An 18167-nucleotide genomic window follows, 5' to 3' on the forward strand; every position below is an offset into this window, starting at 1 on the left:
CAGGAGCAGGGACCGAACAATGGGAGCTCACCCCGTGAAGGGGATCAGCAAGCCCTAGGCTCTGTGGGGCCACCCGCGCCCATATTAGGTACACTCCATTGCTTACTATTTCCCCTCTAAGAATTCTGGGCAGTGCAGTTTAACCCTATCAGAGTTATAATTCCAAGCAACTTCTAACCAACTACGGTGTCAAGAATTCTTTGAGGGAATGCGCTTTGAAGGTATAGTGCTGCATACACATTCTTATAAGGGCGTGTGCCTTGAGAGAAGCCCTTGGACATGGAGAGCACCCATGTCCACAAAAATGGAGTCGGGTGAAGCCTGTGCCAGCTGCAGCATTTATTTTACCTGTCTGTGGATGTAGATACCTTTTTGGTTCCCAGAGAATAAGGGACCACCCTTGGCTGGACTGAAATATGGCGGGGTGGTTTAAAAAGTAAGCGGATTGGACAGGGGCTTGGCTAATGTAACACATGCCTTGGAAACATCTAGGTTAGCTTTGAAAAGGCATCAAGTTATGACAAGCATAACTCCACCCCCAGCCTTGAATTATCCCCAGCCACTCCATGCAATGTAGACCCTGCAGATTTTACCTGCATTGGGTGACACTAACTGGTCAGCATTAAGACTCTGTTCCACTCAGGAACAGTTTTTACAGCAGACAAAGAGTTCTCAAGCCTCCCTTGGGAAAGGTACCCACAAGCATATTCTAGCATATTCTAGCCACTGAAAGCAGCTGCCCAGGAGATTATGGCTAGAAAAGATGGAGTGGCACAATGCGGTTCCTTACATAAACAACAGCTGCAAGCTCCTGGCGCACATTTGACCAATCCGAATTTGCTCTGTCAGGATTCACGCCATTATCAAACACCGAAAACCGAGTACCCATCAAATTGGATCTAAAAGCAAAAGAAAAAACCACAACAGCAATCAGGCAAAGCAGATGAGGGTTTTAGAGCCAAGGACTCCCTTTGCACAATTACCCCTTTTCTGTTAAAATAAACACTGTAACATTGATTTAACTAAGTATACTTTGCATCAATGTGGGTATAGTCTATATGTGTGTATGTAAGAGAGGGAGGGAATATGGGAGTGGGATGGGATAAGGAGGGAATGGAAAGGTCACTCAATCAGGGCATCTTCAGTATTTCCAAATGCCCAGGCCAATTAAATTGCCAATGTGACATGCCTCTCCTCTGGATAGAACCGGCTAAACCACTTCTGCCCTGCCCCGAGGGACAATCTTGATAGCAGATCTGATAACAGGGTGCGTCTGGCTTGCTGGGCTAGGGGTGTAATTATTGACAAATCTCCACACCAGGGGAAAGAGAGGCCACACGTTAAGGGAGAGGCTGTAACTTGGTGGCAAGCTCAGGTTTTGCATGCCAAAGATCCCAGGTTCAATCCCCAGCATCTCCAAGCAGGGCTGGCAAAGACTGCTTGATCACTTAATCTAGATGGACCAATGGTCTGACTCTGCATAAAGCAGCTTCCTGTGTTCTGGACATTTTTTATTTACCTGTGAGCACCATCTGCAATGTAAATATGCAAAGACTACGCTCCCCCTCCCCTCACATGTAAACTTGTTTGCAGTCAGAGTCCTGCTACTTGGGAGGTCAGTATGGGCTGCCCAAATAAGCTAAAGCGGCACTGAAAATGTGGGACTTTAGCCATGAAACACTGTAAACTGCCATGCACATTTATGGTGCTGTATAATAACCAGTGGGACCTGCAACAAAATATTGTAATAACCAGGGGGACTTGCAAAAAAAAAAATGTAGTGTGGAGAGTTCCCTCCTTAATAATAAGAGTTGCTTTTGGAGTAATTCCAAGCAAGGAAATCCTAGTTCATGGCACCTTGCAGCAACGGAATGCATAAAGCAAGCCACCTATCGCAGAGATGGGGTATTTGAGACCCTTTTTAAAGTTGCTGGACTCCAACTCCCATCAGCCCCATCTAGCATGGCCAATGCTCAGGGATGATGGGAGTTGTAGTCTGGAAACATCTGGAGGGCCATAAATAAAAGGCTATCTCATTGGCTTCCTTCTGTGTAAATGTGCCCCAACTAGGCAGAAATTAGAAACCAATCAGAAATGAATCTTTCCCAGACACAAAAGCTAGCTTGTTTTTTAATCAGCCTCCCTGTATTTAAAGGGAAGCCTATGTTGTGTGATTGCATTGCTCCCTGCAGAGTGTACTGTTATGTCTGAACCATTTCCTGATGTCAAGCCTAACCTCAGCTTTCCAATGAAGTTCTCTCCACCCCGAGACAAGTCAGTGGGATCAATGGAAATCAGGTAGTTAGAGGTCTTGCTCTTTTTGCGCTTGCGACCGGCTAGTAGGAAGACCTGCAAGAGACAGGTGGAAGTAACGGCAGCTGCAGTTATTGTAATGCATACAGAAACCCCAAGCTCCACAATTATTGTTGTTGTTGTTATTGTTGTTGTTGTTGTTATTACTACTTTAAGTCCTCAAGTGGCTTCCACGCTACATGCCTTTAGGGCTGCTGAGGCATTACTTTTCCACAGATGGGAAATGAATTAAGGTGGTTGTGCCACAGGGTAGTTAGTACAACGCCCATCCCCATGACCCTCCTATGACGTTTTCTTAAAAGTAAGTCCCATTTGGCAAACATCTCCCGAGACTTTAGTTAGAAGCATCCTTCTTGCCGCTTCCATCTCTAGTTGCTTCAGCATTAGTGATAAATTACCCCCTTCATTAGGCAGTTTCTGTTCCGTGCACAAAGGGTGGGGTGGGGGTTTAATTACTGGTTTCCTCTTGTTAAGAGTCTTTTAAATTGTGAAATACCTCCATTTCACAATTAGAGAAAGGAGAGAAGCCAAAGAGCCACAGTAGCAGTGAGCGCATATTGGTTTGCCAGAGACAATTGGGCAGAGGCTCCTGTTTCCAGAGTTGTGTGCATTCTGTAGATAGGAATGGAAATCAGCTTAAAACTTTTTATCACAAGAGTGGTTTGATCCATTTCCTCCCCTATGTACAGCTGCACTTGTGAGAAGAGATCGCTGTGTGTGCCTCTCCAAGCAAGGGAAAACTTGAGCAGTCTTGAGACTGCACTGGGAGAGTGTGTGTTGAATTTCCTTTCTCCTTTCCCTATGGCTCTGAGGCCGCTCAGGCTTCCCCTGCAGCTTCTACATACATAACAAAGGAGAGAGAGAGTGCATGTTTTGCGATTAATGCATGCAACCCGTTTGGCTCTTGGAAAAGAAGTTGACATATGATCTCTATCAAGAGGAATATATTTATCAGCACTTTTTACCCATCCTTATAAGTGGCTTTGCTGCCAGGTCATCTCTGTTTCCTCACAAAAGGCAACACTCCCACTGAGCAACTCACCTTTTTGTCATTATCCAAATGAAGGTAGTATGTAGGATAGAGGCCCCGGTCCATCCCCTTCTTGTCTCGAGTGACCCGACACTTAATGGTCACTCCTTGCGGAGCTGGCTGTAGCACAAATTCCTCCAGATTGTCCACTTCAATGACTGGGGAAGGCGGTCTCTCATCCTTCTATTGTCCAGCACCAAGAAAGGGAAGAGAGGTTTGTTTCAAGGACATTGTTCTGCCCCAGGCTTTCCAGCATGACCTCCACTAGTCACCTGCTGTGTTTGTGTTTCTTCTTCTTCACATATATGGCCTCATCCCCAACCACATCTATCCTGGTTGCTTGGTTGGTTAGTTCCCCTGCCCCGCTGTCTGTTGCAATAGATCTTCTGCTAGCTAAATTCCACTTGCTTAAAAAACTCAAGTGTGACCCCTGGATTCTCTGAGCAGAGCATCCTGGGACAAAGGGCCAGGTTGCACTGGGAAGGAGGTGTCAGGGGCAACAGTGGCTGGTCTCTGTGTGAACTGAGACTGGCGCACTCTCTGAAATCACATGCCCTCCCCATCAGGGAATCCATGGTTGGCTTCTCAGATCAGGAATGTCGTAGAGAAAAGCCAGATGGCAGCAAAGGTGAACAGGGTTGCAACCTGGGCTGGAAATTAGCTTCCCCAGCTGTAATTTAATTGTCTACTCTGGAAGCTGGTCCTGTATAAAGAAAACTGAGGAAGACAAGCTAGGGAAGTAGACAGTGCGCCTGTATACTGTATATTTGTTTCAATGCACAGAGGTGGCTAGCGCTGTTAATACACCATAGCTTCATTCCCGCTTTTGGTAAAGATTTGTAGTCTCCCCCCCCCCCCCAAGAAATGACTTCGCTGAAGAAACTGCTCTGACTTTCACAAAGCACCTTCTTTCAAAGGGGATTTTGAATCCCTCACATGCCCCCTAGGAGCATTCCCAGCTAGCTATCTACCTTCTTGGATTTCTTTGTTTTTCCTTTCTTGTTGGTGTTCTTTTGAGCTGCTGCTTCTGTGGGCTCATCCTCACTTTCATTTTCAGTGGCTTTGAGAGGAGCTGCAGAAAAAAAAGAACACTGTGCTTAGTGGCCACCCAGTGAGTATATCCTTGAATGCAGCATCCAGACTGGCCTTTGTCAGAGTCCTGATGGAGCAGGTTGGAGACCCATGTAGTCCAGCATCCTGTTCTCTAGTCTAGCATCCTGATGAATTGGACTTTTCTGTATTCAATCTGTGAAATGGGGGTGGGGGTGTCCATACATTTTATGAAGTCCCCTAAGCGATTATAAAATTTTATAACAGGAACCAGTAATGGATACAGGATAACTGTAAGACAACTCTGCTTATTTCTGGGAGTGTAACAAATTAATGAACACAATTGCATCAACCAAGGTCAGGCTACAGTAACAGTTGTTGTTGTTGTTAGCTGAGCATGTCAACCTTGGGGCAGCAGCATTCTGCACTAGCTAAATTTGCTGGACCAGCTGCAATGACTGTGTTTCGGTCCTAACCGAATGCACCTTCTTGCTCCATCTCCTTACCCTGTTCACTGTTTGCAAGGGGCTGATGCTGCACCTACCTTTCTTTTTAGTTTTCTTCTCCTTGGAGCCTTCTGCTCCAGCCTGAAACATGGAAGCTGTGCTCTTCTTTTTTTCAGTTTTTGTTGGCTTGGTGCTAGAATCAGAATCACCTTCTGTCTCACTATCTTTCAGATCTAGTGTTGTGGAGAGCAAGGTTTTAAAATTGTAGAAAGGAATCAGGCTGTATTTTATTTTTGGTAATGATATCTTGCTATGTCCTAATGCAGGGGTCAGCAAACCATGGTCCGTGGGCTGCATCTGGCCCAATTGCCCTCAGGATCCGGCCTATGGATGGTCCGTGGATTGTGTGGATTCTGTTCGTTAAACTTTTATCATAAAAATTTTCTCGTTAATTTTTTTCCTGCGCCACCATTTTTGGGGGCGCCACTTCCCCCTCTCCCTCTCACACACTGCGGCACCTCCTCCCTCCCTCCTTCTGGCTTCTCCTCACCCTTCTGGGGGCTGGGCTGAGCTGGCTGAGTGCCATTTTGGGCAGCGCCTCACCGGAGCCAGCCAGCCCTTTCAGGCTGCTCATCCCTCCGCTGCCGCCACCACCAGCCTCTGCCACTCACAAGGGCAGGCACAGGTGCCACAGTTGGCAGAGCACAGCACAGCGCCTCTCCAAAAGGGCTGGCTGGCTCCAGAGAGGCGGTGCACTGCCCTTGCAAACAGCAGAGGCTGGTGGTGGTGGAGGGGCAAGTGGTCCGAGAGCAACGGCAATCACGGGAGCTGTGGTTGGCAGAGTGCAGCGCAGCACCTCTCCGGAGCCAGCCCACACTTGTGCTGGCAGCACCATAGGTAGGCAGGGCGAGGGGAGGGGCTGGGGGAGAGAGGAGGAGGAGAGAGAAGCCCCCTCCACTGCGCACATGTGCAGTCCTGCCTGCCACAAGGTCTGGGGGACCAAGGGGACCAGCTCCCTCCAAAAAAAGTTTGCTGACCCCTGCCCTAATGGATATCACTGGGTCTCCCCCAAAACCCTCAGGAAGTGCTGATTAGCAGGAAAGTGTTGCTTATTTGCAAAATATAAGCATTGGCAATAGAATAACTCTATGTGCCTTCATTCTACATAATGGAGCTTGGTTGCTTCCTCACTCTAAGTTTTGGAGACTTCTCATGCCCAAAACTAGGAACAAAAATACATACTTAGACTTGCATGGGGTGTGTGTGTGTAAGAGTCTCCCCCATCCACCCCAGATACCATGTCCATGCTGGCTGGAGCTCCTGGGACTTGTAGTCCAGAGAATCTGGAGGGCACCAGGTTGGCATAAGCTTCTTTAAGCCTTCTTTAAGAGGCTACCAGAATTGTTTTGGTTTTCACTACACAGCTCTAAATTAACATTTTGGTTCCTCCCCTAGTTCATTTATCTTTGCATGGTACCATGGCATCCATGTAAACTTAACTTTTAGAAAAAATAAGAGATTGCTTGACCCATTTATAAACGTCCCCCCCCCCAGCACCGTAAAGTAGTTTACAATTTAAAATGCAAATGCTACAAAATACAGAACAGAGAGTTCTCTCTGACGGATACAAGCTCTTTGATCTGGTCTTTTGGATCTTCCGCCACCCCCTCAGGGCATGCAAGTGTTATGTAGTCCTCAGGAAGGTGGGGTGCGTGGGACTTTTATCATCCTTCCTCTGGAACCTTGAAAGTTCAAATTTGATGTTACGCAAACACCTTACAACAAGAGCCCTGTAACCTTTGGTGGTGGTGGTGAGCCTGGAAAAACCACCTCAGTAGGGTACCCTCTAGAGCAGAGAAGTGCTAGGGCAGGGACGTTGAACTCACAATAGACTGCGATCTACTCACAGTATAAAAAAAAACTGGCAGTGATCTACCCGTTGTCGTTGGATGGATCAAAGTTGTTGAGCTTTTTTTTAGGAACCCAAAGTTGTTTCCCCCCTTTTTTGGGGAGGGAGGGAAGATCGCTGAGGGGACAAACATCTACCAGTAGGTCACGATCTACCTGTTGGACATGCCTGTGCTAGGGGAAGGTCCTCTCCAGTAGCTTTCCCTCCTCCCCCACTGCCCCAAAACCACTGTGCAGTTTTGCCCTGGGAGACCCAAATTATTTGAGAGGAATAACAACTCTCACCCTTAACAAACTACAGCTCCTAAAATTCCTGGGGGGAACCCATGATTGGCTAAAGTGGTATAATCCTGCTTTAAATGTATGGTCACCAACAGCTAAACTAGGGAATCCTGCAGAAGATGGAGCTGGGGGAACCACAAAGCTGATCTCAGTGCAGGGTGGGGGGCAGGTTTCACCTTTCTTTTTAACTTTTTTCTCCTTCTTGTCCCCATTGACTTGGAACACAGACACTGGTTCCTTCTTCAGCGTCTTGACAGTTCTTGTCTTGATATCAGCTTCAGCTTTGTCTCCTGTCCAAGGGGGAAATGATTAATAAAGGGTTTCACCAAGATGTTGGAGAAGAAAGTGGCTGAAGAGAGAGCAGTCAAGGGAGATGGACTGGGGCAGATGGGGCGGAGGAGGATACAGCAGGGGCTCATCCAGACTTCATTTTCTGCCAGCTTTCTAGGCAAAGGTTTGAGCTTTAGAGCTGCATGTCTGAGCAGTGTTGTTTGTTTGTTTTTTGTCTTGGTGCTTTCCCCAGGAAGACCCACGTTTTACCGCTGAATCGGGGCAAATGACAATTGGGTTTTCTGTGGATGGACACTTGCTCTGATTCAGTGGTGAAATGCAGGTTTCCCCTGGAGAAAGCGCTGGGACTACAATAACAACAGCTCCTCTTGAACGCAAAGCTTTAAACTGCATGGCCTATGCCTGGAAAATGCAGTGCAACAGAAGTTGATGAGACTCAAAGAAACAATAAAAATGGAGAAACATTGCTGAAGAAAGGTAACAGTTTTTATTCATTTAATGCTCTTGTGCCCACTCTTCAGCCAAAAAGGCTGAAGCAATCAATTAAGACAAGACACTCCTTGCCTGCAGGGTTATAATCTAAAAGTCATGAGACAAAAGGAGAAAGGCACAAGGAGGGAAGAAGAAAAAAAGCAAACTTGGGCACAAATTATTTTAAGATAAATAGTATTTCTTGCAATGACCAGCTGGAATGGAAATAGTTCAGGGGCATTAGTAGGTGGTTGATGGAGCCTGGCTTCAATCTAAACATATGGGTGATGAGCAGAAAGCAGGGGAAGGAGAAAAAGGATGACTATAGGATGAGAAAGGGGAGGTGATTGCAAAACATATGAGTCTCCATTGTAGCTCACCCTCAAATGTCCTTCCTTAACCATATTTCCTGCAGGACATAAAAGTCATGTGTGCCTCTGTGTGTGTGTGTGTAACTCTCTGCCACGGGAGGCAATGATGGCCACCAACCTTGATGGCTTTAAAAGAGAAGTAGACACATTCATGGAGGAGAGGGCTATTGATGGCTACTAGCCATGATGGCTATGCTCCGCCTGCACAGTTGAAGGCAGCGGTGCTTCTGAATACCTGTTGCTAGAAACCACAGGAGGAGAGAGCGCACCTGTGTTCGAATCCTGCTTGTGGGTTTCCCACAGGCATCTGGATGTCTACTGTGAGACTGATTCCTGTTCTTCCTCACAGAATTACAGTTCCCAGGGGCTCCTAAGGAATAGGAAGTGACTCTTCAACCAGTATCTATGGCTTAAAGATGGCTACTGAAAGCCACTGACCTTTACTTTTGGGCTTCCTTTCCTTAATGCCAGCAGATGGAGCATCTTTGTGGATCTTCCTTTTGGGTTTCTTTGGAGGATCTTCGCTTTCTACATCATCTTCCGCCTCTTCATCATCATCATCTTCTTCTTCTTCATCAGAGTCCTCTAGAAGTTTGAAATTTGGACAAACAGCAGTTAAGGAAGGGAAATGAGAGGAATCAACCACATCAATTGATACAGCAAATGTTATTATGAACAGAACCCAGAGGCATTGCACCTTGATGTATTCCTTTAGTTTTGGAGCTCAGGACTTCAACACTGCATAAACAACCATTGCTGTTATAACCTACCTCCCTGTGATGGTAACCCAAAGGAGGGGGTGGAGATTCCAAGAGGTTTCAAGGAGGAAGAAGAGGAGACAGGACAGAGCAAGGTGGTGGAGGTGGTGGAAAGAGGACTGGCAAGTTGCTTATGGATTAATACTAATTAATGGATTAATACTAATTATGTTTCATTAACTATTCATTTTATCAATAATTGCACCTCTGCCTCTTCTGCTTCAGAACAGATGTCTCTGTGACCTTTCTGTGAACTGTACATAGTGTCCTAGATTATTTCTTTGATGCAGAACAATTTAAGAAAAAGGGCTCCCATGAACAAACAAACGAATGAATGCTCATTTCATTTCCATTCACACAAATTACCATTCATTCTTTTTTACCATAACAATGGATGAACAAATGGAGTGCACACTTTTAATGACAAATGTGCAGCCACATTGAAAAACTGAAACTTTGACGTGCATTTCTGCTCTGGGAGACTTTTAGCATAACAGCCTCTGCCCTCCGCACACTCACCCCTCAAATCTCTTAAAGAAAAACATTCAAGAGCGGCAAATTAGAGGCAGGGAAATGGAGCATCCTCTGCTGCTGCTCAAAACACTGGCTGGAGCATAGAATGGGGAGCACCTTACCTTGTTTCTTTTTTGATGCCTTGGTCACAATGAGATGAGAAGAGGCAGCTTCCTTCTTCTTCCTGGGCTCTTTGGTGCATTTGGCAGGTGGGTCCTTCTCACCTTCTTCTTCTGGCTTCTCTTCCTTTTTCTTTCTCGCTTTTTTGACAGCAGCTTATGACAGAAGACACCAGAGTCAGATGTCTTCTGACAAAAGGCACCGGAGTCAGGATGGATGAGAAAAGAGCACTAGGGGTGCACATACAGTAGCAGATAACAGGAGGGAGGAGGGCTGTAGCTCAGTGGTAGAGCATCAGTTTTACATGCAGAAGGATCTAGATTTCATTTCCAGCATCTGCAGGAAAGATTCCCTGACTGAAATCCCAGAGAACCTCTGCCTATCCATGTAGACTATATTGAGCTGTATGGACCAAGTGTCTGGTTCGGTACAAGGTAGTTTCCTGTGTTTCTATGGGGTGGTGGTGGTGCAGTGATGTGATGTGAAAATGACCTGTTTGAGAGCCAGTCTTAGGATTCGTGAGGCTGCATATTTTATAAAGTGCAAGGGTGCCTCCAAGACTGTCAGTATTCTGCAGGAGGGATTTACATACATACTGGGGAACTGGATTTAAAGCGCCCTGTCTCCCTAGCATGAGAAATCTATTTTTAAACAGCATCAGACCTGTTGTAGTTTGGAAAGTGACAGAATGAATGAACAACTATCAAAGAAGACACACAAACTTCCTGCAAGAAAATCAGGATGAATGCCGATCAACGTTCAATAAAGAGCAGTTGTAATCGAACCTCCATGTAAGCTTTGTGCAAGCAAATCAGAATGATTGATGCGATAAACAGGTCATCTGGAGGAGCGGCAAGTAACTCACAGAATGGGTGTTTTGGGAACAAGCACTCTCACAGCTGGGCCATTGGGAGAGTGGCAAACACCTTACCTGTGTGAGAACAGAAAGAGTTTGCCCTGTGCTCTCATTTGAGGAGAAGGAATGCCAGGAAGCTTTGTGGTAAAATGATGATTTCACAGGAGCCAGTGGTGTGAGGGGCTGTGTGCAATGTCCTTCTGGCTGAGCTGCCTGCCTGTTGTGTTTCTGCCCTCTCCTGGATGAAGCAGATTAGGACACTGCGACTGCACTATGGCTGCAACATCAGGGTAAGGGCCAAACTGAGGGCTTATCCCTGCTCTTTCCAAGCACAGGTTTGCACTTTAAAGCTCTGTGTCCGAGCACCCTTTCTTTTCCTCTGGAGCTTTCTCTGCAAAAACTGGCTGAACCAGAGCAAACGGCTATTCGGGGTGTTTGTACATGGAGTTTTAAAATGTGGACCATGCCTAGAAAGCAAGGAGGAAAGGTGCTCCAAGAGCATGGCATAAGTGGGCTCATGCCAAATTCCTACAAAATGGGTATTTAAAGTACTTGTAGGAGCGAGTGGGAGGAGGAAACTGAGCTGATCCCAATCCAGTCTTTCCTTCCTGAAAAGCACTTCTCCCCAGCTCCTTTGTTTCTCAGTGAGTTTACTTCTGGCCTCCTCAGCATCTCACCAGCAGCAAATAGTGAAAAAGCAAACACATGGAGGAAAAAGCATTAGCTTCTGCCCTAGCCACTATGCATGGCAGGGTTGTAGATGTGGCACCATCATAAACCCCTCTGGGCAGTAGCTAGCATTAGGGTTGCAGCCTAAATCACCTTTCGCAACCCAGCCATGCAAAGTGCTGCCACCTGAGCCAGCCCCTGTGTGCCTGCTGGCTGATGGAGACAGCAGTAGGGCCGGAATGAAACTTGTTTGTGGACCAGTGCTTGAGATGACACTGCCATACTTCTGGTTTGGCTGTGGGGTGTAGGGTATTATTCTGTGAGCAGGTACCTGAAAAGGGGAGAGCCCATTGCTCAGTATTAGATCACAGGCTTTGCAATCATAGGGTTTCATAACTGGTAGCATGGTTGGGAAAGACTCTTGGGGGAGGTTTTGGAGAGCCACTGCCAGATATGGGGACAAGTGGTCTGGATCACCATATGGCAGCTTCCTGTGCTAACACACCACAATTCCTGGAACATTGGTTGTGTCCCTTACCTGGTCGGGGGGCACTTGGCTCTTCCGCAGGGCTTGATTCCTCCTGCTTTTTCACTCTGGTCTTTTTTGGCTTGGCCTCCAGTGAAGTAGCCTCCTGCCGTTTCTTCTTTGGCTTCTGCTCCAGCAGGTGAGGCTGCATGAAGGAACATGGGTTGTGAAAACCAATGGAACATATCTCTCCTGAAATGGCCCCCCAAATGACCTTCTTCCACACAACTGCTGAGAGTAGTCTGGTGATGTGCTGGCTTGTTCTCTGATAGTAGGTTGGGAGGCTTTGGGGAATTGGCTTTGGGGAAAAGTTAGTCCAAAGCCTACACAGCAAGCATAGCCCATAAACAGTGTATCTTATTTTGATAAACTTGTGCCCCATTCTTGTTAGAAAGGGGCCCCAGTTTTGAGAGAAGGAAGCAAGCCCTGATGGTTACCATGAGAATAAGGTGTTGGACTAGATGGGCCATTGGCCTCATCCAATTGGCTCTGCTCATGTTCTTATGTTCACCTGACTGGTGTGTTGAAATCTTTACCATCTTGTTGCCCTAAGCTTTGCAACAGAGAAGGTCCTGTAAACTCAGGAGAGAGTGGCATAGTACAGTAATTTTAGACTTATGTGGAGGCTCCATCTTTAGATGACAGTAGCGTACCCTTCCTTCTAAATGTGGTAAGCTAGCCCTGCTGCATTTGGGGACCCTGGACATCAGCCTCAAAGTCCTGCCCTGATTGAACCACTGATCCAAAACATGCTCAGACATGCTGGACTTCTCCTATGTAACCAGAATGTGGAGAGACCTCTGTAGCAGAGCAGAGCAGAGGCATTGAATGTGGAAGGTTCAATCCTGGCATCTTATAGTTAAAAGGTACCAGGTGAGGGAAAGGTTTCTGCTGGGGACCCCAGAGAGCCAGTACTGCATTAGGATAGACAAATAGTCTGACCTGGTATAAGGCACATTTCTTATGAAAATTGTGGATAACACATGAACTTTCTAATAAAATCTAGTAGCAGTGGAGCCTGGTCTGTAGGGGTGAATGGGTCCCTGTCCCACCAACCTCAGCCTGCTTCCTTATTATACAACCAATCAGGGGGCAGGGCTGCCTGTCATGGACTCTGGCTCCACCTCTCTGCCTTCTGCTCCACCACTACCAATGGGCACCGACCACCACGGTCCAATAAAAAGGATGAGGGCTGTGTGCGTTGGGAGCGGAGAGGGAGCGAGAGCATTACTATTCCCACTGCTCTTCTCTGCCCTGATATTAGGCAACAACGGAAAGAAAATTGTGCAGCAAAGTAAACTGATGACAAAGTGTGGGGATGGGGCACTGTTGGAAACACTCTCACATTCAGGTGACTCAAATGAGCAGCACTGATTTATAAGCCAAAAGAAGGCTGGGCATGACTCCCCGTGGTCATGCTCATCTCCAGGACTATTATTCCTTCACCTTCCTAAGTAAGTATCCTTCCTAAGAGACTGTCCACCTTTTTCATTTGACAAGCTATCTGGGCCAAATCCAACATTTTTTAAAAAAAGAAAAGGCCCACAATAAGCAGGGGCTTTGAAGTTGCCCATCAATAGAGCAGGCCAACAAAGGGCACAGATCACCAGGTCTGTAGTGAGATGTACTGCTTTTCTAGTTAAATTACAGTAATTATTTCTAAAATTGAATCTGTAAATACAAATCAGCACGTGCAGTTTTAATGCAAATCTTGTTCCTCTTTTTCCTCCGTTCAGCAATAAATGACTACTTTAACATATTCCTGACCTTAATGTCTTTCTTGCCACTCAGTTTACATTTTGATTCTTTGCTATTAAAATAATCCCAAGGTGAAAATGGAAAGGGAAAATAAGAAAAATTGCTAAACTGGTTCATTTATAATGGGTGCAGATTTCCACCCCCCCTCCCTTCTCCATCTTGGCATCTGCTGGTGAGAACATGAACCAGCCACACAATATGTGTGCATATGCAACATGCTTTGGATGCTTACAAAAGCAAGCGAGTTGAGTTGGCCCTGAATCAAAACCGTGAAGTAAACAAAGTACTCTCATATTTGCAATGCGCAAAAAGATGTAGTAACTCAGGCCCACTCACAACTGAACCATGCAGGGAGGAGTAGATGACACACACAGCCCTTAGTTGAGGAGGGCCTTGTAGGCACCAGGATAGTAACTGGGTGTGTGTCAGAATAAACAGACAAGCCCCATGCAGACAATATGCAAAACCAGTCCACTCCTGCCAATCCCACATGCTTAAAACTCATGAATCATGCCTTTAGAATGATAAGGTTAGTACAAACGAAAAGAGATTTAGGGTCTTTTTTATGTGGCTTCTGGGTTTTTTGTTTTTGTTTTTAAATAGGGAATAAACCATAAGCACATTATCATGGTGAGGTGTCTTATAATCATCAAGGCTAGAAGTGGCTCTCCGTCTGTGGAATGCTCTCCCCAGGGAAGTTCGCCTGGTGCCTTCATTATACACCTCTAGGCTCCAGGCAGAAACGTTCCTTTTTAACCAGGCCTTTGGTTGATCCGATTTACATCCTATGCCCTCTTAAAATGTTTTGGGGGAATATTGGGTTGCTGTTTTTATTTTTATTAGGTATTTTGTGGTTTTATATCTTGATTTTATTCTGTGAACTGCCCTTAGACCCCCGGGTATAGGGCAGTATATAAATTCAAATAATAATAATAATAATAATAATAATAATAATAATAATAATAATAATAATTTAAGCTGAAGAGAAAAGGGAAGAGACTTTAAAAAAGAAAACAATACTTTGTTTTGCATTTATCTCAAGTCAATGTTTTTTTTAAAAAAATAATTGTAGTTAACAAATTTGCTCCTGTCACCCCAATACTATTGAGCATGTTTTAATTCACAGCCAAGCAACCAACGAAAATGTGACGAAACCACACAGCTACTGAACAATGATGAATAGGGCAGAGCCAAATACACCCATCTAAATTATTTTAGGCTGCATCACAATTAGCACCACTAGGTGGCTCACTGATACCTATGGAGAAACTAAACAGTCTGGTTTATGTACTGTAGTGGTAAAAAAGCGAATAAGGAAGGGTGCTACTCAGCTCTATTGACTCAGCTGGAATTTTTGCCATAGGGTGATGAATGTGTATTGCTCTCTAAATATGTTGCAGAAAATGCAAATGTGTATGCTGAAATAGTGTGTGGGGGTTTCCCAGAAAGCTGCAAGATTAAAGTCAATATTGCCATATGCTCCAGTTGTTGGTGCGGTGTCCTCTATCCAGCTGCCAGTACATACAACACATCTCTGAGGTAATGGTTATTGGGAGTTTTAACAAAATTGCAACTAAAAACAGCAACCCACTGGTGTGTATTTAAGTCATGATATCCAGGCAGCTGGGAGGAGTGCAGTTGTTGTGCCAGTGTGTCTGAATGCAGTATGAGGAGACCTCTGAACCTAGGTCACCCCATGACATGTTATTGTCAGTTGAAGAGGCTCAAAGAACCATATGAACCAGCTACTAGTTTCCTGAAATACTGAAATGGCAGCACCACAACAATGTTTTTGTAGAAGGGAGTAAGGTAAGGTACTGATTTCTAAGAAAAGTAGGAATGGCTCACTGTGGAAATGCTGAAGAACAACTTGACTCAAAAAGATAAGATGGCTAATCTTCACGAAGGATTTTTTTAAAAAATACCACCATTAGCAACTGGTGTGGCTGCATTCTTAGACATCTGTGTCAAGCGTTTTTACATGGACCTCACTACTTCAGAAACAATAATAAACCAACATGTCACCTCTCTGAGGTAAAGGTTATTAGAGTTTTGAGAGAAGTTACTTTGCTAACATCACATTACTATACTTGTTTACTTAGAAGTTACTGAATCCAACAGGGCTTGCTCCCAAAGGAAGTGAGCATAGCATTGCCGCGTAAACACTCTACTGTGACTTCTGAAGTTAAATATCCACTGAATATTCAATAGCCAAGATTCATGGTTAACATTTGACATCCAGTTTTTGGTAACAGTACTTCCAGATGACAGGATGTGAAGTTGAAGGGAGTGAGAAAACATGAGGACATTTACCTCAGCTTCTCACATATAAACAACATAGCATGAGCAGAACCATATTACTAATTTAAGCCAGAAGCTGTGCCGGAATGTTCCTCACAGAGGTAACATCTGTAGTGTCTCCACACCTACACAAAAATAATCTACTGAAGACTTATATTTTGCAGTGGTGGTGGATAAAACCTTGACCTTCTTCCAGTGCAGAGAAAAGCATAAATTGCAATAAAATATGCCTTCTTAAACTTGACAAGCAGAGTTCATACCACGCTAATCTCATTATAAAATTTTTGTTGAGGTGCCCAAATGCAGAGCAAACAAAATATATAGCAGAAGACTGACAGACTATAGAATGTTATATTCAAAGCACCCTAATAAAAATAACAACAGCAAGAATAACACAACTTACCAACCAGGTCCCCAATTGATGGCAAACAGGGAAACAAGAAGATGTTTATTAACTTGGTCAGGTTAAAAAAGGAACACCGCTATGTAGAAAATATTGCACTCCAATATGGAGAACTCTTGGCATATGCAGGTATAATTTATCTCAGCATTGTTACAATATGAGCTTCTTACTCAACAACTGAAGGGTCGTAATTTCCCTCTCTCTGTTGCATGTAACGGGGAGATTGACTTCCTTCCAAATACAATATTTTAGCCTGAGGGGAAGCATATATATTCATTTTTCTTATATTCATTTACTTTTTAAAATTACACTGTAGCTGGAAATAGCTAGTATACGTAAGTTCAAAGAAAATAAATGTTTTAAACCCATGAGGGAGGGATTGTATTGTGCATTATTTTCTTTCTAAAGGGTTCAATGAGAGCTTGTGTATAGCGATCGATTCCTTCAGTCTACCTTGGGAGCATTTTCACATTTCCTTTAAATATTGGAAGATGTTTAACTCTGCCTGAACTGGCCACCTCATCTGTTTATGGAAGTGCTTAGGTAACTGAAGCCCTGTAGGGATTTGCATTGTACAGAAACACTATGACCATTAGTGTTACTAGAAGACCTTTTGTAAGGTAAGGAATGAGCACGTGTGTGTGTGTGTGTGTGTGTGTGTGTGTGTGTGAGAGAGAGAGAGAGAGAGAGAGAGAGAGAGAGAGAGAGAGAGAGAGATGTCCTTGACAGGAACACTCCATGTTGCAACATTTTGTTGCACCTCCCACTTGTTGTGTAATAAAAGGAAGGCACAAGTTGGATGCTAGTGGAGAGTGATATGTCCCACCTTCTTTCTTTATGTCATCTAAAGGCTTGTGTGTCTCAATAGTTTCAGCCGCCTCTTATTTAAAAAGAATCATCTTAGAGCCTCAGCAGCTTTAAACTTTCATATTGGCTTCCGGAAAGGGCATAAGCTGCAGACACACAATATGTGGAGTGCTCTTTTTGAGAATGTTCCTTTCCCACTCAGTATTCTGCTTCCCAGTCCAGGAATCAGTCAGCATTCCATGGACACTGAGCATGCTCATTCCTCATTGGGCTGTTTCGCATACCCCCCCCCCATTTGATATTTTTTTTAAAAACAACAACAGTTTTTGGTACTTCTGCAAACTTTGATTCCCCCACTCCCAAGCCTGTTGATACCTTCCTTTTTTAGTATCAGTGGTCGCATTCTAGCTACATAAACAATGGCACTCACTGCCCGAACACCAGAATTAGAGGGAAGGATTAAAATGACACTAGACCTCAACTCATCTGCACAGTCAGATGCATATACATACATGTGCCTAAATGTGGGTGTCCTGAACAATATATTGCATTTGAGGGACCAGTGGACAGCTCACCAGTATACCGTCTCACACACAGAGTAAGAAGACCATGACAAATATGGCTGTGTTTACCTATGAAACACTGGCAGTATAGAACGAGTATTGCGAGCCAAAAGGTGCTCATAAATAGCCTGTAACAACAACTCTGTTCTTCTGAGATTGAGGTCACTCAGAGCTACGGTGCAGAGGAAGAAGCAGATGGATCAGATTAGGTGCCCTGCATCTAATCCCATTTATCAAGGGCTATATATATATGATTAATCAAACTGGAAGTCAGATGTCTTGCGCAGGAAACATTGGGAAATAGGTGGTGATGCAAAGCTGCAACCTAGCTCCTGGGGACACCTATGGTCTTCTTGTGCCGCACTATAGGTAAACAAATTATTTCATTGGCTCAGACTGGCTCATCCAACCCTATGCCTAAGGAAGTCCAAGATCTGACCTGGTCCAAGATCTGACCTGGACTAGATGTTTCTACAGTGGAGTCACTGTGGGGTAATGGATAGAGATCTGTACTGGAGAGATGTGGGTTCAAATGTCCACTTTAACCATGAAGATCACCGAGTGTCCTTGACTTAGTTACCGTCCCTCAGCATAAGGGACAACCTCCTGCATATCTGTTGCCCCGAGCTCTTTTGGAGAAAATGTGCAGTACAAATATAAGAAAGGTTTGGGCTTGGTTACTGTGACCCCACTGGGCCCACAATCTTCAAGCACATTCAAAATGATGTTTT

The 18167-nt window shown here is 44.8% G+C and overlaps 1 protein-coding gene across 1 annotated transcript in view; it reads right to left on the reverse strand.

Annotated features, from left to right (window-relative positions):
- TULP1 (TUB like protein 1) overlaps positions 1–18167 on the reverse strand; it is a 30128-nt gene that overhangs the window by 6607 nt on the left and 5354 nt on the right. The window contains exons 3-11 of the mRNA XM_033152534.1: positions 11617–11749; positions 9556–9708; positions 8601–8747; positions 7206–7319; positions 4938–5072; positions 4315–4415; positions 3356–3526; positions 2237–2349; positions 791–899 (exon numbers count right to left, since the gene is read on the reverse strand). Of these exons, the coding sequence (XP_033008425.1) occupies positions 791–899; positions 2237–2349; positions 3356–3526; positions 4315–4415; positions 4938–5072; positions 7206–7319; positions 8601–8747; positions 9556–9708; positions 11617–11749 (1176 nt within the window). The remainder of the gene's footprint in view (positions 1–790; positions 900–2236; positions 2350–3355; positions 3527–4314; positions 4416–4937; positions 5073–7205; positions 7320–8600; positions 8748–9555; positions 9709–11616; positions 11750–18167) is intronic.

This window comes from Lacerta agilis, chromosome 6 (assembly GCF_009819535.1).
Source record: "Lacerta agilis isolate rLacAgi1 chromosome 6, rLacAgi1.pri, whole genome shotgun sequence".
Taxonomy (NCBI): Eukaryota; Metazoa; Chordata; class Lepidosauria; order Squamata; family Lacertidae; genus Lacerta; species Lacerta agilis.